This window comes from Protopterus annectens, chromosome 4.part0 (assembly GCF_019279795.1).
Source record: "Protopterus annectens isolate FY-2018-M chromosome 4.part0, PAN1.0, whole genome shotgun sequence".
Taxonomy (NCBI): Eukaryota; Metazoa; Chordata; order Ceratodontiformes; family Protopteridae; genus Protopterus; species Protopterus annectens.
The window spans coordinates 8,613,117-8,635,617 of NC_056733.1; the positions used below are offsets into that span (position 1 = coordinate 8,613,117).

At 39.8% G+C, this 22,501-nt stretch overlaps 1 protein-coding gene across 2 annotated transcripts in view; it reads left to right on the forward strand.

Annotated features, from left to right (window-relative positions):
- The window catches only part of ADAP2 (ArfGAP with dual PH domains 2), a 977,426-nt gene that overhangs the window by 820,422 nt on the left and 134,503 nt on the right, over window positions 1-22,501 (forward strand). For both annotated transcript variants that reach the window (XM_044068045.1, XM_044068044.1), the window contains one exon: window positions 11,087-11,164. In XM_044068045.1, coding sequence (XP_043923980.1) covers window positions 11,087-11,164 — 78 coding nt within the window. The remainder of the gene's footprint in view (window positions 1-11,086; window positions 11,165-22,501) is intronic.

Sequence of the window (22,501 nt, forward strand, 5' to 3'; positions counted from 1 at the left end):
GTGTGTGTTCTGCATGGCCTGTGTGATGACATCCAATGCCTACACAGTGACATTGACTGTAGGGAATAGATAGGCTGCTGTGTCCTGTGGTGGCTAAGATTACATTTTAATGCATTGGTAACCATCATCTAGTCTGCAGGCCCAGCATCTATGGTCATGGAACAGGCCAGATGCAAGGTGATTGATCACAAGCCAGTCATGCTTAGATGATAAGGATTGTTCATGATAGAGCATTACTGCTCGCGCTGGCCACAGTGACCTTGATAGCCAGCTGTTTCTGGTCTCATATATGTAACCACCAACACTTTTCAGATTCTGTCCGTGGGAGATCTCACCAGGCAGCACATTATCACTCCCACTCTTCTATGTTGTCAGTATCCCCTGTGTATAGGCAGAACATTTTTCCTACTCATGGTAGTCATCAGGGCAAGGATACCATACATCTGTTGGCTTTTGATGTAGTGCACTCAGTCGGGGTGCATCCACATGTTTCTGTAGCTCTACAGCTTCCTTGCCATGGACTGCCTCAAGTCCCATGGCTACAAGCCAGTACAGTGCGGACATTGCCAGTGTTCTTGACATGGCAGCTCCCTTGGACATAGTGATATGTGAATCCCCACGACCTGTTATCAGACTGCATAGCTAACATATCCACCTCCTATGACTCTGTCCCTTTTAATAGCATTGATGTTATCTGTTACTCTGTTCTCTCTGTTTCACAAATGATAACTGTGTTCTACCTACCCCGTTTCCTGTGAGGGTAAGTTAACATATGATGCACAAAGTGGCCAGTCCATGCAACGTATTGCATAGTCTGGTCTGGTAATGTAATAAAATAATTTTATTATGTGGTGCCTGTATCATGGCCAGTAATTGTGAATCAGAAGCGGTGTGTTTGCCAGTGCCACAATGTACTGCACCCTCTTCAGCCTTGCATGGGATCACACTGTTACCTGTTTCTCCTCAGCCTGGCCACTCTGATACTTGTCCTCTGCGCTAGCAGATATGGTAGGTCCCGGGCAGGATGAATTCCTGCTGTTGTAGCTCTTTTTGCACAGTCACGTTGTTTAATATGGTGCACACTACAAATATCTGACTGAAGGTTTCAGGTGAATACTTCAGTGCCCTGCTTGGATGATCAAGGCAGCAGACATGCCCCTTAAGTTGCATGAAAACACATTTTACCATATTCCATATATGTCTTATCTGCCATGGTCTGCGTGTTGTTGATGGGGTCTTCATTCATGGTTCCAGCTCATGTCTGGCATCCCTTGTGATGCACAGTGGTGATACCATTACAAGTGGTCTGCTACCCGATTGCATGATAACTATATATAAGTGTGTGTGTGTGTGTGTGTGTGTGTGTGTGTGTGTGTGTGTGTGTGTGTGTGTGTGTGTGTTTGTGTGTGTATCTATATCTACCAATGTATATGTTTATATATATTACTATGTACCCACTTAGGTGTGCACCTGTCATGAGGATGGCAATATAGGAAGTCACCCCTCATCAACCACTGCTATAGGTCAGATATATGCCAGAGATGAGAATCACTGGAACAACCTTAGTGATGCACAGAAATATTATAGATGAGACTCTAGGCATTGTAAATCACCTGTCAATTGGGAGAGTGGAAGCCCTTCCTGCTAATGTGTCTGACACACAAGGTGGGGCCTTGAAGGTAATATATGTACAGTGATTGTCTCTCATGACCTCAGGAAATGAAGAATGGTGTAAAATGCCAGCATAGTGATGATTATTTCCTCTGCAGTCCTTTATCTACATGCTGTAGCATAAGTCTAGAGATTGGTGTAGGATCTGCATGAATGAGAAATTCCTAGTGCTTCCCTTGCAAGTGACTGGAAGATCTCTATGGCTAGGATAGTTAAAGATACACATACTTTAGTGTCTGCTGCAGTTCCTTGTTATCTTCTACCTTATTTTCTTGTCTCATGTTAATACTATGTATTGTCTTTATTTTGTTGTTCGGGAATTGGTCTAAACTGATGACAAGCCAAAATGAATAAGAACAAATGAAAGCTAATGGACACGCCTTCCCAAGGAAGAGGTTTCAGAGGATGGCTGCACTGCCAGTGACCTCATCCCCATGGAAGTTAGAAGATTATTGTAAAGAATTCCAGACTGTACGCATTTGCAATTTGTGAATTTGGTGCATCTGTAGATGTTAACCATTGTCAGTATATTCCTGTATATGTAAACGATTTTTATCAATATAGTTAAGATGAGGATGGAGCACCCCTTAATCACCTCCCCCTTTTAGTTCTTAAAGAGAAAACTCAGTCCCCCTTTTTTCAAACAGTATTACAGGAAATTATGTTTGAAATGTATTTAAACAAATAAATACTACTATATTTAAATTACAACAGTACCGTTCCTGGATTTTCTTATAAAACATTAAAAAAATTTCACTGCTGCTGTGCAGATGTTCTTCGTGTTTCACTGTTGCAGTCATCACAATTGGGTTATCTGCTTGCAGTAGCCCTCAGTCGGCCTGATTATCAAAGTCTTGCGTCCTGCGTCGGTTACTGTCTCATCTTCTGTGACGTCAGGTAGTCAGGGGTATAAAGCATGCAGCTGATGCCATTACATCAGTCTTTCTTGCCGTACGGTGCCAAAGCAGAAGCAGTTTGCAAGTGCCGGTTGGCCGACTCCTGAAATTTTCATTTTTGAGTTTCAGAACTGAAGTCTTCAACTAAAGCTAAGTACCCCATTGGGGAAACTTTTTCTTGTTCTAAACCGATTCAGTAAAAGTCATTAATTGTATTTCTTGTGGAAAGCAAATACCTCATAAAGATTTTCATTCGTACTGTATTCCTTGCCTAGGCTCTGACTATGACGTACCTCTCTGTCGGTTTTGTGCCTTATTTAAACCACAAACTATTCGTTGTTGGTACATTTTTGCTGCTATATATTTTGGTACTTGGTTCAGTTATACAGATATATCTTTGGTAAGCTACCTGACTACCGACATTCTGAAAAAAACGCAAAGATAAAGACAGAGACAGGCCGCCTAGGTCCAAAGCTGCCGACGACACTTCTCCTAAGCTAGTCACCAGTTTGCCGGTACTCAGTGAGGCACTTTCACAGCCCCTGATACCTGCTACTTCAGATTTGCAGGCCTCTACTGAGATCCATTCGGAGTCCAGTATGCCACAAGATGCTTCAACTGTGGAACCTGCGGATGTCTCTACCTTGGCTGGGTCCAGAGCCGCTGTGCAGGCACCGGCTTCTGAGGGTGTATTCAGGCCTACTGACTTGCATATTAGACCGATGGCATCTTCTTCTTCTAGGCCTAAATCTCGAACCATGCCTAGGAAACCGACACCCAGACCGCATGGTCAGGCCTCTATGCCTAAAAAACAAATGATCAGAATGGCTGAAGACCTTATTACTTTAATCAGGGGAAGCCAACCTTCCCCCTCTAAGAGACCTAGGACTGAATTTGCTTATGATACTTCTGACCAGGATTCTGAAATTTCTGTCTCCTCTGATGACCAGGATTTACACTTATCTGTCCATGAGGATTCTGATGCAGAGGACTCTATTCCGTCTGCTTCACCCCCAGAGGATTTTTCTTTTGGTGAAACCTTGCATAGTCTTAGGGAACATTTTCACTGGGAAATACAGGATTACTCTGATTATAAAAAGAGGCTTAGAGATTTCTTACTCCTGCCCCAACACAGGCCTTTAGCTATCTCTCCTGTGCTGAACATTGTTGATGCTTTTTCGGAATCTAGTTTGGCCCCTGACTCCTTACCTCCTGCTCCCAGAAAACCTGATAGATATTACAGGGTTCCTGATTCTCATAAGTTCCTTTTTAAAAATTCTACTGCGGACCTGAGACCATTTCACAGGGACCCAAGGGCATTAAGGCTACTACTGCCAAAAATCCTACCCCCTCTGATAGAGATTCCAGGGCCCTGGATAGATGGGGTAAGAAGGTATACACCTCTACAACCTTGACCATCAAGGCCTTAAATTGCTAGTGTCATATGTTAAAGTATCAGCAGCATATTATTGGATTGCTTAAACAGAAAATGATGTTGATTCCTGATTCAGGACCGCCTGTTTGGCGACAAAGCAGAAGAAGTTTTTAAAAAGACGGAGGAATAAGCTAAATCTATGCAAACTATTAAAGATTTCTTACAAGTGCAGCCTCCTAGATTTAGTAGGCATTGGTCCCCAAAAAATTGGCCCTTTCCTGCCTCTTCCAGGCCTTCTCAGTTCAACCCCAGAACCAGCAGAACACCCAGGCTTCAGTCCCAAGGTACACACAGGACTAAGCATTGGGGGGGCTCCACTTCCAAATCAGGGAGTAGCAAGACTCCCCCTATGGTAAGCTGTCTCAATGACTTAACTTTAAAACTTGCAAGCACTTCTCAACTGACTGCTCCTTTAGCGGGGGGAGATTGCTCTGCAAGCAGAAAACTGGGAACTCATTACCCAGGACAAATGGGTTTTAAACATGGTTTTCCAAGGATACAGATTTCACTTCCACACGCTACCAACCCCAAATGGTTGGCCAGATCTACCCCCAAATCAGTGGGCAGAGGCACAAAAGCAAGTACTCTCTCTCTTAAGATTAAAGGCTCTTCAGACTGTACCAGAAGAGGAAAAGGGACAAGGTTTCTACTCAAGACTTTTCCTGGTACCCAGAAAAGACAATTCATGGCATCCTATCCTGGATCTGTCTATCCTAAACACCTTTTTGCCAATTCCAAAATTCAAGATGCTAACTCTTCACCAGTTTCTTCCCATGATAGGCAAAGATGCATGGTTAAATTCAAGATGCTAACTCTTCACCAGTTGCTTCCCATGGTAGGCAAAGATGCCTGGTTGGCAACACTGGATTTAAAGGAAGCCTACCTGCACATCCCAATCAGGGAGTTTTGCAGAAAATACCTACGCTTCAAAGCAGGCTGCATGCACTATCAGTTCTCTGCACTGCCCTTTGGCTTATCTACTGCACCCAGGGTATTCGCAAAGTGCCTAGCTCCAGTCATTGCATTTTTCAGGCAAAGAAATATTCAAATATACCCATACCTGGACAATTGTCTAATTCAGACAGAAAGCCAGGACATACTTCTGAATCATCTGGCATTTGTACAAAAGGTGCTAACTTGTCTGGGGTATACCATAAATGAAAATAAATCACATCTGGTACCCTGTCAACATATTATATTCCTGGGAGCAAGCTTGAACACAACTTCCCAGATGGCTTTCCTCACGCCAGAGAAACAAATTCATTTGACAACTTACTTCAAACTACTGGCCACAAAAACCCTGCTATATCTGCAAGGCAAATACTGCAAGCCTTGGGGTTCATGGCCTCGTGCATTCTACTAATTCCATATGCAAGACTGCATATGAGGAAACTACAGTGGCCTAGAAGAAGAAGATGGCATTGGTTTAATATGGTATCTAAAAATCCTATGGTGTCAACATTCTCAGGATCTAGAAGCAATGATTCCTAACATACCTTGTCTACAGTTAGAATTCCTTTGTTGGGCAGAGGCCTGCCACCAAAACAAGGGACTACCATTCACTCTACCCCCTGCCGCCCAAACCCTAACAACAGACACATCAGACTATGCATGGGGGGCTCACCTGGCAGGGAAGTGTATTCAGGGCAAATGGAACCCAAGTCAAATGCACCTGCATATCAAATCAAAAAGAAATGTTAGCTGTACAGAATGCTCTGGCAGCCTTCAAGAACCACATTCTTCCAGGACAATTAATGGTAAGGACGGAGACCACCACTGTTATGTGGTACAAAAACAAGCAGGGGGGTACCCATTCTTACCCCCTCTGTAGACTAGCCATGGCTCTGTGGAACACAGCCTTGAGCTACCAAGTGCATCTACAGGCTCAATTCTTGCCAGGAAAACTAAATACACTAGCAGATGAACTAAGCAGAAATCTCATGGACCCACACAAGTGGAAACTAGAACCAAAGATTTTCAACATGTTGATCAGTAAATGGGGGATCCCGGATATAGACCTGTTTGCCTCCCCCCAGAACTACTAATTGGACAAATTCTGCACAAGGACTCCCCACAAACAAGCTTGGAAAGTGGATGCTCTCTCCTTCAGCTGGAAAAATCTATCAGTTTATGCCTTTCCTCCTCTGCTACTCCTCTCCAAAGTGGTACTAAAGATCAAACAGAAAAAAACAAGGATGGTACTGATTGCACCAGACTGGCCACGCCAATACTGGTAGCCACATGGCACCTACCTCAGACCCCTACCTTGCTGTCTCAGCAGGAGAGCCAGATTCTGCACCCCCAGCTTCAAACCCTGAACCTGGCAGCCTAGCTAATTACCTAATCTCTCCGTTACCATCCCTCAGTAAAGAAGTGCTGTATGTCATTTTGGAGGCAAGGAGGCCTAGTACTAGAAAATGTTATGCTGAAAAATGGAAAAGATTCTGTGCCTGGAACCAAACTCAAGGGATGGCCACCACAGCGCCCAATTTACCTCAGATTCTTCAATACATAACTGAGATGCTTCACAAGGGCCTTTCCTTTTCCTCCATCAAAATTCACGCCTCAGCCATTTCAGCTCATTACAACACAGAACCACCCCTCTTTTCTCACCCACTGCTCAAGCAGTTCCTCAGAGGGGCCAAAAACTTAAGACCACCCAGGAGAGCCTCAACTCCAGCCTGGGACCTTAATTTTGTATTTTAAAAACTCACTCTTCCCTCTTTTGAGCCAGCTGCAACTGCAGAGTTAAAATTCCTTTCTTGGAAAACAGCTTTCCTTTTAGCAATTACTTCAGCAAGAAGGGTATCTGAATTACAGGCCCTTATGGCAGTGGGGCCTTTCATCATCTTTCATGCGGACAGGGTGTCCCTCAGGACCAATCCCTCTTTCATGCCCAAGGTGGTATCCAGTGTGGCTCTTAATCAGTCCATTCATTTGCCAACCTTCTTTTCTAATCCACAGAACAAAGGGGAACGGATACTGCATTCCTTAGATGTGCACAGACAACCTAGATATTACTTGGACAGGACTAAACTTCAAAGGAAATCTGAACAACAGCTGGTGGCATTTGCTGCAGGGGCAGAGGGGAAGGCTATTTCAAAGCAAACCATTTCTAAATGGATAGGCCATTGCATTCATTTCTGCTGTAAGCACCATGGAAAATCTATCCCACAGGGGATTAGACCCCATTCAACTAGGGCTGTATTTACCTCTACAGCCTTTCTCAGAGGTGTCCCTACCAGAGACATCCTAGGAGCTGCTACCTGGAGTTCTGTGCATCCTTTCACCAAGCATTACCATTTGGCAATTTTCTCTAAATCCAGAGCTGGCTTTGCCACTGCAGTCTTGCAGGGCCTTATAGCTGGTCCTAATGCTATCTAAATTCCTCCTCCCATCCTTAGCTGTGGGAATTTACCCAAATGTGATGACTGCAACAGTGAAACACGAAGATAGTACAGTTGTGTACACTTACCATAAATGTAGATGTTTAGAGTGTATTCACTGTTGCAGTCCTTGTTACCCTCCCTCCAGCCCCCTGACTTCTTTTGGCTATATCTCTATTCTCCTTTACTATACTTAAAAGCTTTTTGGTGTATTTGCTTTTTTGTTGGAGGTATAACCTTGTGTGTGTGTGTGTGTGTGTGTGTGTGTGTGTGTGTGTGTGTGTGTGTGTGTGCATATATATATATATATATATATATATATATATGTATATGGATCTACCTGACTACATCGAAACTTCAAAACAGCGAAAACGACTTCACCGACACCACATAATCGACAGTTCACAAACACAACACCTCATACATACACATCATAACAACAAACAAAACAAATCCCCTATCCAAAACCCACACACACAACACAAGCATACCAAAATCCTTACAAACCAACAATAACCCATACATACACAACTATCTACAACCCTAACCCAAACCCTTACCCTAAGGTCCGTCACTATCGCACACTCACCTAACCCGCACCCTAACCCTAACTCACTTAACCCGCCCCTAACCCAAAAACTATCACTACTGCACCCTTACCTAACCTGCGCCCTAACCCTAACTCACTTATCCCACCCCTATCCCTACACACCGTCAACGTCGCACACTTACCTTACTTGCACCCTAACGTCCGTCACTACCGCATACTTACACATCCTTTCCCCATCTCAGTGTTCTCAGCATCGGTGTCTTCCTCCGTCGGTCTTCTGCCTTGTCGATCTTCTGGCGTCGGTGAAGTCGTTTTTGCTGTTTTGCCGTTTTGACGTAGTCAGGTAGATCCATATATATATATATATATATATATATATATATATATATATATATCCCATTAAGGGGGGCACCTGAGATCTGGGGCAAGAAAAGCTGATGTAATGGCGTCGGCTGCATGCTTTATACCCCTGACATCACGGAAGAAGAGACAGCAACCGACGCAGGACCCAAGACTTTGATAATCAGGCCGACTGTGGGCTACTGCAAGCAGATAACCCAAATGTGATGAGTGCAACAGTGAATGCACTCGAACATCTACATTTATGGTAAGTGTACACAACTGTACTTTTTTTGATGGACCATGGACTGGTGAGCAGCAGTTATACTATTAATGTAAAGCTTCTTACTTATAGTGAAGTCCTACAAGGATCCAGTGTTCCCAACAGTCAGCTATTAGAGGTGCTATCATTGGTTGTGCTAACACTAAGGGAAGGAAATAGGGAAAATAAGGAAAATGTATGGAAGGAGCCTACATCTTGTATTTACTTTGGGGTTATAGACATCCTAAAACCTCTTGACTTCCTCTCAGTCAGTGTCTGTACTGATACCGATGGAAGGGGTGTAGTCACAAGGCTACATTCTGTAAAGGAAAAGTCCATACGTCAGGGCAGCACACCAAGAATCATCTGAAGGAATGCACTGTTGCCTGGTGAAGGACTTTATTGGAGAATACAAAGGTGAGGAGGGAGTTGCTGGGAAGTGCTTGGGGTCTGTGTATCTCTAAGTAGGATCAAACATGATAAGACTCCCCTGCAGTGAGTTTTAAAGCGCATTGAGATTTAAGAAGAAAGTGACATGTAGTGTAATCATTAAATGTTGCTTGCTTTAGTTCATCCATTGTGTCCCAGTGAGTTAGGGTGTCTGTTTGTCCCGTGTAGTCCATAGAGTGTACTGCAGTGGTGGTGAACTTCTCTGTGTCAGAAGGGCATATAGGGCCCCTCAAAGTAGCCTGAGGGCCGCATATTGTGTTAATCACTTTACTTTCCCTAAGTTCTCCCCACAAAGTGATATATTTCAAAGTAATGTGAAGATGGCTTTTACAGAAAAATTGTTCAGAAAGAAACTAAGTAGTTTAAAACCAACTTATGACTGTAAGAAACAGAATGTGGAATAAACAGAGGTTAATCTTACTAATCAACATGAAGGAAGAGAGAAGGAATGGCTTACTGGTGGCTCTAGCAATATCTGTGTTTGACAGATTAAGCAGGGCCCCTACTGAAATGTCAAGACTCATAATACAGAGACCTGAAACAACAAAAAAAGACTGAAAACACAGGAGATCAGAATGTCAAGCATTGCTTTTCTCCTTTAAAGTTGTTTTCGCAGTGGGGCTTGTCTCATATACCCCCTGAACTTGTATAATCAACACTGTGATCACCATACCTTGGAGAAAAAGGAGTATTCTAAGAAACCGCAATCTCAGCATATGTATGTCTGCATTCATTCATTTTCACTTTTCTGGGACTCGTACTAACGAGTCTCAGAATTTCAAGCAATTACCGCCTAAGGAGGAGTCATAACATGAAGTGGAAGTCTGTGTATTTGAAAAATATCGTAATGTTTTACAATATAAAATCATCAGCATTGATTTATACTGGCAGTGACTTAAGGAAAGGGTTAAATGTGTTGCTACTAAACAGGGAGAGGAAATACAAAACACACCAAATGAGTTATTACTGCAATGAGATAAAAGCTTGCAGAGAGTAAAAGACCATTTTACCAGATTCTATGTATGGAAAATAGTTGCACTGGCTAATAACATGTACATGTCCCTGTTGTACACCTGTTTGCCACTCAGTCATGTAAGCAGATCTTCATCAGTGAGTTTCTTATTTGGTGGCAAAATCATTAGATGGCAAATACACTCCATTATCCAAATATTTGTGTCATGAAATTTCTTTTATGTTGTTAGGGCAGGTAGAAGGACTGCACTATGGAGCCCAGAAGGCTGTGTGCAGCTTCCAGCAAACACATTGGCCACCACTGGGTCATTGCTCAGGCCAGTATTTCCGTGGTTCATTCTGCCCTTAATGATTTTCACCTGTGTTCAAGATAGATCTGAGTGGCTGAAGAGTTAGCAGTGATGTGGAACAGTTGAGTCCAGTGTACCTCGTTTGAGAGAGAAAGGGGAGAGAAGGGTGTAGGATGGGCAGATAGTAAAAGCAAAGCCCCGGGTGAAGACAAGTGGTCACATGGTCTGGGTAACATGGAGGAGCACATGGCTGAACTTCACTGTTTGCTGTGCTTTTTTCCAGTGGAATAGAATTCTTCATGTTCACAGAAATGCATCCTTCAGGTTAATGCTGATCTCAGGATAAACCACCACATCACATTGTGCTAGTGAATGGTGGATGGTCCGCCATGAATAAAGAGCACCATGTGCCACCAAGCAGCTTCATCTTTACGTACATGCTAGGAGAAGGCATAAAGACTCAGGATATCAAGGTAAAATGTGCAACATATTGCTTCACACATTTAGTAAATACATTCAGTTAAGTAGAACAGCTGAGTTTTAAATGTTTTATCTGAAGATATCTGATGTGCCTGGGTTTTGAGTGGGCCATGGTGACTGTACCTCTAGATTGAGCTGTAGCCCCCATCAAAGAGAAAACATACTTGACTAATGTGGGAATGGGGACTCAAGCAATGACCTAGATTAAAAAAGCCCACAACATTAATTATCTTCTTTAATACCAATAGTTAGTAATCTCAATACAAAGTTCAAAATCAGTTTGATAACATCATTTTCTTCTAGAAGAAACTCCATTTGTGTGTATCTTACTCTGATTTTTTTTCTTTTATTTTAGCACAAAGAGTCCTTCAGGAAGAGGTGGTTTAGTCTGGACTTGTATGAAAGAAAGCTACTGTACTTTAAAGATCCAGTGGTAAGAGAACCTTGGTGACTTTTTTAATACTGTGAAGTCAGTGCAGTGGCACATTTATTCACTGAAGGTTGTAACACCACTTAACATTTTTTTCTTTTAGTTCTCTCTCCTGACCTGCCTTTGATCCTCCAATTGTATTCTTGCACCTTCTATCTTCTCCCCACTAGGTACCGCTGTAACTCCTTAATGGACAATGCGAGACATCTCTCTTCACTGGGTGGGCCCCATGACTTCTCAGGGCTTTGGCTGGCATAAGTCTTAGAGTCTTAGGAGCAAGGACCCTATCAGGAGCCATGGATTGGCGGTGACAGCAGTGGGTCACAGTCCCCACCTTGTTCGGAACAATGTGTAGTTACATTAGCATATCTGTCAGTCCCCTTTTGTAGCTGTGGAGCTGAAAAGGCTTCTAGTCTCTATCAGAGCTCACACAAGCAGCAGTTCATCCCAGGCACTCCACGTGAGATAGGAGAACTGGCCATCAGCAACTTAGTCTTATTTCCTAGCCAGCTCCACGAGAAGTCCGAGTCTGTTCTTAGCCTTAGGTGGCCAGCCACACAGACAGTTACACTCCTGTGGCATCACTGGGCTGGAAAAACTTAACTGAGATAAATGAAACAAAATCCACGTCAGCAGAACCAGCAGCAAAAAGACCAATATTAAGTGTTTTATTAACATCCACTTTTCATTCAAGAAAACTGAAATTCTTCAGACAAACATCAAAAGGTAACAAATGTAAAAAAAATCCTTAAATACACAATTAACAACACATGGTACATTTGAATGGACCAACCAACTGATTAAAACTCGCTGATATCAATGTGTGGGAAAAAGCTGATCTCAAAGCTTTTTAAAGAGCTACTACATACAAAAGTCAGATCTTTACAGATTGTGTTTTGAAGTCAAACAACTAACCAAAATGAAATAAAAAATTAAATAAAAAATTATCAATGAAAATGTGTCTAAACATAAAATGTTTAAAACCAAGAAAAAACTTAATAAATGGAACCAATTTAATAACTTAAAATAAAGAGTAAAACATAAAAAATAATAAGTCATAAATGAAAAATAAAAATAAAAAATAATGATACAATTACCTCTGCATACTTCTGAGTTTCAAAATGCAAGCTAAACTTACTCTGTCATTAAGACCAGGAGGTCTGTATGAACAGAGTTTCAGCTGCCAAATGACTTCTAGGCGCTCTAATAATAGTTGAAAAGGACCCCCCTGATGTCAAAGGGAACCTGTCCTAACACCCTAAAAGAAAAACTGTGCTGAGGGTGGTCATTAACATGTTTCGCCAAAGCGTTTTCACACTTATTTTTCCTAATACAATATAAATGCTCATAGATTCTTTCGTTAAAACCTCTGTCAGTCTTGCTTACATAAAACGCTGGGCAAGACTGGCAGCAAGCTAAATAAACAACCGATCGAGATTTATAGTTGAATCTACCAACAGTGGAAAAAGAAGACCCAGCAATTTTAAATCTCGAACCAGTGGCAATGTACCTGCACATGTTGCAACTCTCACATTTGAAAGTGCCCTCTACTCTGACAAGAGTGTCCTTTTTTGTTTCTAATATCTGTTTGAGGTTATCACCCCTCCTGTATATAAAACTAGGCAAAGTACCAAGCAAAATATTTCGTAAGAGTTCCTATTCTAACACCATGTTACACTTTATTAGTGCCCACCCTGGACACCAAAAAAGAGGGGTAGTCAAGGGGCAACTTGTGCGCGCTGCTTGAATGGTAACAGACGATGAACCCTTTTTAGAAGAATGTGAGTTTATTAAGGGATTGTTTCTACACAGAGGTTACCCAGACAAGTTTATTCACGACCTGGTTACTGAGGTCCAGACTAAAAGTTATGGGGGTGTTTATAAACCTATTTTACAAAGCAGTTTGTTCACAAGTTGTCCACTAGAACATTCACCTCCAGTTATGCCTGAAGTCTTTGTAGACAACAAGAAAGTAGACACTTCTATTTCTTTCATCACTAATTATAGTGCTGAGATTCACTTAATTAAGGAGATGTTTGTCAAGAACTGGAATATTTTCTGTTGTGACGATGCCTTACAAGCCAGGCTTGGTACTTTGCCTAGTTTTATATACAGGAGGGGTGATAACCTCAAATGGATATTAGAAACAAAAAAGGACACTCGTGTTAGAGTAGCGGGCACTTTCAAATGTGGGAGTTGCAACATATGCAGGTACATTGCCACTGGTTCGAGATTTAAAATTGCTGGGTCTTCTTTTTCCACTGTTGGTAGATTCAACTGTAAATCTCGATTGGTTGTTTATTTATCGTGCTGCCAGTCTTGCCCAGCATTTTATGTGGGCAAGACTGACAAAGGTTTTAACGAAAGAATCTATGAGCATTTATATTGTATTAGGAAAAATAAGTGTGAAAACGCTTTGGCGAAACATGTTAATGACCACCCTCAGCACAGTTTTACTTTTAGGGTGTTAGGACAGGTTCCCTTTGACATCAGGGCGGTCCTTTTCAACTATTATTAGAGCGCCTAGAAGTGATTTGGCAGCTGAAACTCTGTTCATACAGACCTCCTGGTCTTAATGACAGAGTAAGTTTAGCTTGCATTTTGAAACTCAGAAGTATGCAGAGGTAATTTTATTATTTTTTTATTTTTTATTTTTATTTTTCATTTATGACTTATTATTTTTTATGTTTTACTCTTTATTTTAAGTTATTAAATTGGTTCCATTTATTAATTTTTTTCTTGGTTTTAAACATTTTATGTTTAGACACATTTTCATTGATAATTTTTTATTTCATTTTTTTATTTCATTTTGGTTAGTTGTTTGACTTCAAAACACAATCTGTAAAGATCTGACTTTTGTATGTAGTAGCTCTTTAAGAAGCTTTGAGATCAGCTTTTTCCCACACATTGATGTCAGCGAGTTTTAATCAGTTGGTTGGTCCATTCAAATGTACCATGTGTTGTTAATTGTGTATTTAAGGAGTGTTTTTACATTTGTTACCTTTTGATGTTTGTCTGAAGAAGTTCAGTTTTCTTGAACGAAAAGTGGATGTTAATAAAACACTTAATATTGGACTTTTTGCTACTGGTTCTGCTGACGTGGATTTTGTTTCATTTATCTCAGTTTGTTTCAACTTCTGTTGCTTCAGTTAGTTTGTTTTGCATCCATTGCCAGTAGCTTCAACCGGCAGCATTCAACTAGCATTTATGGAATTGGAAGAAGGTGCTTCTTTGGACAATTCTGCAGTGGTTTCTTTTACTAACATGGTTAAAAAACTTAATGAAAGGATGGATGTGATTTCCCAACGTTTGGATGGGCTAGTAGCAGTCAAGGGAATTGGCGGAAGACGTTCTTGGAGTTGGTTTGGCTTCTGAGGTGACAGCTGACACCAGTGATGGGTCGAATGACCGTGAGGACAGTGGAAGTTCCACCTCAACTGTTTTAAGGGTTCCTGTACATCCTAGACCTACCGGTGAACGTTCCAGGACCAGTTAATCTCTGAGCCGAACTGGAGTCTCACTGAATGTTACATCTTGGTTGAATGAGCAACTCCCAGTTTTTGAGAACAGGAACGGGTTTGTGTCTATTGACACAGGGACATCAGAAGCCCCTTTAGTGGACTTTTGATCTTGGACCACAAATCTTTAAAGGTAAAGAAGCTTCAGTTAGAGATTTCTTATTTTAATGAATGTAAAAAAGTGGGGGTTATGCCAAAGGGCTTGCGCTCTTGTCAGTACCCCACTGGACTGACAGCTGGTTCAGAGTTCCATAGTGAGCTGATTTGTTTGTTCAATAGACATGGACATGAGTTAATGGACTTAATGGCCAAATTTTATCAGAAATTTATTGACCAGTTGAGTGCTGAAATTGAAATTTTGGATAACAATATTAAGTCACATGTAGATTTTAACAGGTATAATTATGAGTATAAACAAATTTTTTCGACCATAGACCAACAGATATCTCATAATATGGAGATGAAAATGAAAAAACTGAATAGAGACATAGATGCATATAATAAACACACTGCATATCCCCCCCCCCCATTCTCAGAGTGTTGGCGACAGTCTAGGTGCTCCTGTTAACCTGACCCATGTGGTTATGAGGCAGACAGCTACACCTAGTAGGCCGGCCACTGGAGAGGATGTGGAGGATGTTCCTACAGAAAATTTTGTGACTGATGGTGGCAGGGATGAGGAGGTTTCTCGTTCTACACCGTCTTTTTCCTCGAACCGGGGACAGAACCATTAGAGGTTTTACAACACAAGGAGCTACCACAGGAACAACAGCAAGAAGCCTTTTCAGAAGTAATGAGAAGGACAAAACCTGACATTATTAGTAACAGTTTTGGAGACTTTTTTGTTTACAACTATTCGAGTTTCACAATCACTGTGGAGATGTTTGATTTATTTTCAAAAGGTCTCACTTTTGTTCCATGGAGACATTTTAATCTAGCACACACATTGCTTGATTTAAAGTTGTTTATACGTAAGTTGAATGTTAATTTTTGGTAATACTGTTTTAGACAAAAAAACTTTGAGAGTTCCAAGTACATTTAACCCCCCTATCCACCCTTTACTTTTTTTATTTGAACATTTGTGTGAAACCGAAATTAGAAACTTAGTCAACTGTTGTAGGACACTTCCGAACAAAAACTTGACTGATGACAAAGTTGACTTGTTGGACACTTTAAAAAGTTTACCTGTCAGGATTCTCAAACCTGACAAGGGGGGTGGTTTAGTACTAATGGACACCTGTCATTATGAAAACTGCCTTACCCACATGTTATTGCAGGATGCTTATACACTGTCTAGCATTAATGAATTGAATGCAGCATATAGGTACATCCATGTTTTCTTGAATGATTTGTATTTAGAAAATGTTATAGAACAAGATGTGTTGAAATATTTGACTGTTTCATTTCCCAAGATTCCAACAGTCTTCGGATTACCCAAGATCCACAAAGATGTGTACAATCCTCCCATGAGGCTATTGGTTAATGCTATGGGTTCAGTCACTTACCCAATAGCCAAATACATGGATAATATACTGAAAAAATACGTTGAAAAGGAAACACACATCTGTAAAGACTCCTGGGCTTTTTTAAAAGCCATGGGTGCTTTAGAATTCAAGAGAGGTCATTGATTTTTGACAATAGACGTAAAAGACCTTTATACATCTATCCCTCATGCTACAGGGATCGACTGGGTCACTGACCGTTTATTGCATCACAATGCTAGCAGTGTAGAAATCAGATTGGTGCAGGAATTGTTAGATGTCATCTTGAAGTTCAACTTTGTAACATTTGGGGAAGAGATATACTTACAGAAGACTGGTGTAGCCATGGGCTCACCAGTAGGGGCCAGTTTTGCCAACATCGTAATGGCTGAATGGGAACACAGATATGTCTTTGGTAATCGTAACTGTCAGTTCAAAATCGATTTTTACACCAGATTTTTGGACGACATCTTTATATTGACAGAAGGTTCAACTAATGATGTGGGGACTTTCATGGTCCATCTCAATTCCAGCACGTCTTTTTTGAATTTCACATTTGTAGAGTCTGATTCTAGAATTTCTTACCTGGATGTAGACTTATACAAAGACATTCCTGCTGGTAGCTTTATTTCGTAAGAGTTCCTATTCTAACACCATGTTACACTTTATTAGTGCCCACCCTGGACACCAAAAAAGAGGGGTAGTCAAGGGGCAACTTGTGTGCGCTGCTCGAATGGTAACAGACGATGAACCCTTTTTAGAAGAATGTGAGTTTATTAAGGGATTGTTTCTACACAGAGGTTACCCAGACAAGTTTATTCACGACCTGGTTACTGAGGTCCAGACTAAAAGGTATGGGGGTGTTTATAAACCTATTTTACAAAGCAGTTTGTTCACAAGTTGTCCACTAGAACATTCACCTCCAGTTATGCCTGAAGTCTTTGTAGACAACAAGAAAGTAGACACTTCTATTTCTTTCATCACTAATTATAGTGCTGAGATTCACTTAATTAAGGAGGTGTTTGTCAAGAACTGGAATATTTTCTGTTGTGACGATGCCTTACAAGCCAGGCTTGGTACTTTGCCTAGTTTTATATACAGGAGGGGTGATAACCTCAAACGGATATTAGAAACGAAAAAGGACACTCGTGTCAGAGTAGAGGGCACTTTCAAATGTGAGAGTTGCAACATGTGCAGGTACACTGCCACTGGTTCGAGATTTAAAATTGCTGGGTCTTCTTTTTCCACTGTTGTTAGATTCAACTGTAAATCTCGATCGGTTGTTTATTTAGCTTGCTGCCATTCTTGCCCAGCGTTTTATGTGGACAAGACTGACAGAGGTTTTAACGAAAGAATCTATGAGCATTTATATTGTATTAGGAAAAATAAGTGTGAAAACGCTTTGGCGAAACATGTTAATGACCACCCTCAGCACAGTTTTACTTTTAGGGTGTTAGGACAGGTTCCCTTTGACATCGGGGGGGGGTCCTTTTCAACTATTATTAGAGCGCTTAGAAGTGATTTGGCAGCTGAAACTCTGTTCATACAGACCTCCTGGTCTTAATGACAGAGTAAGTTTATCTTGCATTTTGAAACTCAGAAGTATGCAGAGGTAATTTTATTATTATTTTTTATTTTTTATTTTTATTTTCCATTTATGACTTATTATTTTTTATGTTTTACTCTTTATTTTAAGTTATTAAATTGGTTCCATTTATTAATTTTTTTCTTGGTTTTAAACATTTTATGTTTAGACACATTTTCATTGATAATTTTTTATTTAATTTTTTTATTTCATTTTGGTTAGTTGTTTGACTTCAAAACACAATCTGTAAAGATCTGACTTTTGTATGTAGTAACTCTTTAAGAAGCTTTGAGATCAGCTTTTTCCCACACATTGATGTCAGCGAGTTTTAATCAGTTGGTTGGTCCATTCAAATGTACCATGTGTTGTTAATTGTGTATTTAAGGATTTTTTTTACATTTGTTACCTTTTGATGTTTGTCTGAAGAAGTTCAGTTTTCTTGAACGAAAAGTGGATGTTAATAAAACACTTAATATTGGACTTATTGCTGCTGGTTCTGCTGACGTGCATTTTGTTTAATTTATCTTAGTTTGTTTCAGCTTCTGGAAAAACTTAATGTTTAGAGACAAGATAGTTTAGGAAGGTGATAACAGAAAGGATCAAAGAACCAGCACATTTGATATAGGGAAGCTTAAGTTCTGTGGGACCCAGGATTCCAGATTTCGGATTCCTTTGTAGAAATGATATCATACTCCAGTTTGAAAACAGACATAGGAATTTATTTCTTGTAACATCTTCATAGGTCCTATACTCTAGTTCTGTACTGCTCCTTCTATAAAAAGAAGTGTTTTCAAAGATCCCTTGTGAATTTCCCCTCTTATGATGTGATGATGCAGTGCTCTGTTTTATCCTCTGTGATGATTCTTCATTGTTTCATCTGGAACAGAACATGGTTCCTAATTTCCTTTTAGAGACATTAAGATGATCTGACATTTTTATTTTACTTATTTTTATTTTACATTTGTTAACCAGGAAAATCCAGCTGGACTAGGTCCATTTTCAGTGGATGCCTGAGGAGAAAAGCTCCTCAATTAACATATAGTAAGTAGTTAAGACAATGAGAAATATACAGAATGAAAAGACAGCAGATTACTTACAAACAGAGACATTGAAAATTAGCTATCTATAGTTCACTGGCATTGCAGAATTGAGATATTATTAGATTAACCTTTACAAATAAGTAGAATAGACATGACTAAATGTGCTATTTTTACTTAGCAGTACATACAGTTTGACAGTTTACATTTTCTAGTAAGTGTACACTGAAAGAAGTACAATGACCAGTGTATGTATATATATATATATATATATATATATATATATATATATATATGTGTGTGTGTGTGTGTGTGTAAATAGTGTAGATTCTAATTGGAGTTGTGTGGAGGAGGAGAAGAAATGTTACAGTGATTGTCATGTGATACATGGGCAGATCCAGGTTTCCCTGAGATGTGGTTTGAGTAGTTTTTGAAATTTGTGTTTGTTGTTGCAGAGGTTATATTAGTGGGGAGATTGCATGGATGCACTGTGTTGTGCAGAAGTGGAGGCTGCCTTGTCATTGGAAAAATCACCTTTAATGCCATAATGCTACATTATTAACCTTCAAAAATCTGACTGCATAACTGTGTATTAGCATACTTATGAATCTTATTTGCCTTTACTACCCATGTCACATTCTCTACTCATCCAGACCAGCAGGGAGAGGGACTCTTGGTTTCCAGGGGCAGTGTTTCTACTTGCTCGTCAGCCATTTTGGAATTATTTTAATTATTATCGTATAAAGTAGACAAACATACACATATTTGTGCCTTTATTAAAAGTGCACTTATTTTGTGCTACTGTTTGGAAATTTTTAAATGTAATAGTCTAATATGTTTTACCGATTAATATTGTCATTGCAGTTGTGCAGATTTTAAGGGAAAGATTTTATTATTTTTCTATACATTTTTTAAATTAATTTTGTTACTGATGTAGTTGCCTCCATGGTATAGAAGTATAAATCCCCAGTTGCAACCCATATGACCCAGACTTGTTTAGTGGCCCAGGTAGTGGAGTAGCCAGACAGAGGATTGAACTGAACACTTACTGCACGTTTGTCAGTCCTAGCAGGTAAGGGATAACAGCTCAACCTGTTAAAAGCCTGTCACCTAGACTGGTGCATAGCACAAGTGTGAGATCTGAAACTGCAAGTTGTAAAAGTCCAGAACAGTAAACTTACAATTTAAACAATAAAGCAGGAAAATTAAAAAAAAGGTGCTGTTAAATAAACAAATAAATAAATATCATTAAATTATTTTGCAGGGGAATACACTACACCCAGTTGACATTGTAGGCTGTTCTTCCTAAAACCTTGCTACTTGTACATAATAATTCTGAGACTGCAGCACTTTTTGCAGTATGTGAAATACTGTATCTCTGCCTGTAGTTCTGCTGTTCCAAGGATTGCAGTTACTCTCCGTGGAGTTTTCAGCAGACATCCCATCTACAGGAGGCTAAGCTGTGGACACATGAATGCATAAGAGTGTGTATACATCTGGGCCTAGCATTGAGAGAGTGCCGCATATGCAAAGCTGACTCAGGGATAACGGGTATTAGGGCAAGCAAGAAACTCTTGATGGCCACCTAGATTATGGCCCTTTTCCAAGGCTAAATGTTCAGAAGGAACAAAGTTAATAGTTGGCAGGCAGTGGGATAAAGAAAGCTGTCATAAAAATATTCTTTGTAACAAATTTGCTTCAAAAATAAATTTAAGACTGTCTGAAAGTCATATTATCTCCGGATTCCCACATACTTGAATTACAGGTCTTGGCCAGTAAACTGGCACAGGATCTCTCATTAAACTTGAAAATGTCCATAAATTGATATGGTTTCTGCCATAGCTACTGTGTTTTTTTTTCCTTACATGAGTGCTCATTAGATCTCCCTTTCTGATTTCACATGGTAGCTTCCTTCTCACCAGCATCACTGAGAGTATCATTCATTTTTTATAGCAGTTTTCTCACCCTATACTTTGCACTTCACAAAAAGTTATGCACAGCATTTCAGACTGACTTAATGTAAGTCAGGTATGGTGGAATTGTTGCTTTTTTATTTCATCCTCTTCTTCTGCACTGAGCCATTTTGTTGGACCACCTATAGGCTGTGTTTCACTGTCCGCCATAATAATAGTGGGCATCTGGATTCATTAGCATCCACCATTGTACGTGGAGGATGCCTAGCACACACTGCTGAAAGGTCTGTGATTCAGAGGCTGCATCCAATGGCCTTCATTAGGTATTCACTATGCCACTGATTGTGTGCAGTATACTGAGCAAAGTACAGAACCCCATCTATGCCAGTTGTAGACTGAGCACAGCGATACATGTCAGATGTGCCACCAACACAACACAACACAAACTGGGTCATCATGGATAAAATAAATTATTGTAATATGGTGAATAAATTGTTGTTGAATTGTGAAGAATACAAGAAGCTGGAAAGTGATCCTATAGAGTCATATAATGATGAGCTGTTATTTTTATTGGAAAAAGGTGAACTTTTAGGGTTCTTTACACAAGCTGATGTTAAGAAATTGTATATATGGAAACCAACTATACCTATTTTATATGCATTGCCTAAGATCCACAAAAATTTAGTAGAGCCTCCTGGTAGGCCCATTATATCTGGGGTGGGCTCCTTTTTGGAAAATGTTAATCTTTTTTTGGATTTCCAATTAAAGGCATATTTGAATAGGGTAACAGCTCACATCTCGAACACACAGGAACTTATCAATAAGATTTCTGAAATTGTTTGGAGTTATGATTACTATTGGGTCACTATTGACGTCAAGTCCCTAAATACTAACATTGATATTAAGTGGGGACTTGAGTCTATATGTAACATGCTAGGTGAGGGACCTAGAACTAGCTTCTTGATTAGTCTATTGGAATTTTGCTTAACCCACAGTTATTTTCTTTTTAATACTGAATACTTTTTACAAGTGAAAGGCACTGCAGTGGGTGCAGCATATGCACCATCTTATGCTATCATTTACATGGATTCTTTTGAAGAAAAGTTTATTTATTCAACTGATTTCTTTAAGAACAATGTGGTTTTGTATAAGCGTTTTATCGATGATTTAATTTTCATCTGTAGGGGGGGATATGTCTGAATTTTTGGATTTTTTTGAGATGTTAAATAATAATGAACATAATTTATCGTTTTCTTATGAGGCTAATAGAAGTGAAATTAATTTTCTTGATTTAACCTTATTTGAAAAAGAAAATAAAATAGAATTCAGACCTTTTAGAAAACAAACATCTGTAAATATGTTTTTGTATTCCACCAGCATGCATCCCCCACATTTATTATATGCTCTACCACATGGGGAATTCAAAAGAATTCAAGATCATACTAGTATAAATGAGGAGGTAGATAAGGAATTGTATCAAGTCCTTCTGAGGTTATTGGAAAGAGGGTATGATCATGACTACTTATTAAGATGTCGGGATGGCATAATTGATAAGACCTTGGTAGTACCCAATGTAGGGGTCAATGCTAAATATTCAGTTAATATGAAAGATAATGTAGAGAAATTATTTTTTGTAACTAAATTTACTGCCTTTTCTAATAAACTGACTTCATTGGTTAAAAAATTTTGGTACTTAGTTAGTGAAGATGATACTATAGGTGAGCTATTTCCACATAATGTTATTTTTTCCTTTAAGAGGGGAAAAAACTTAAAGGAAATATTAAATAACAATTTATCACATTTTGA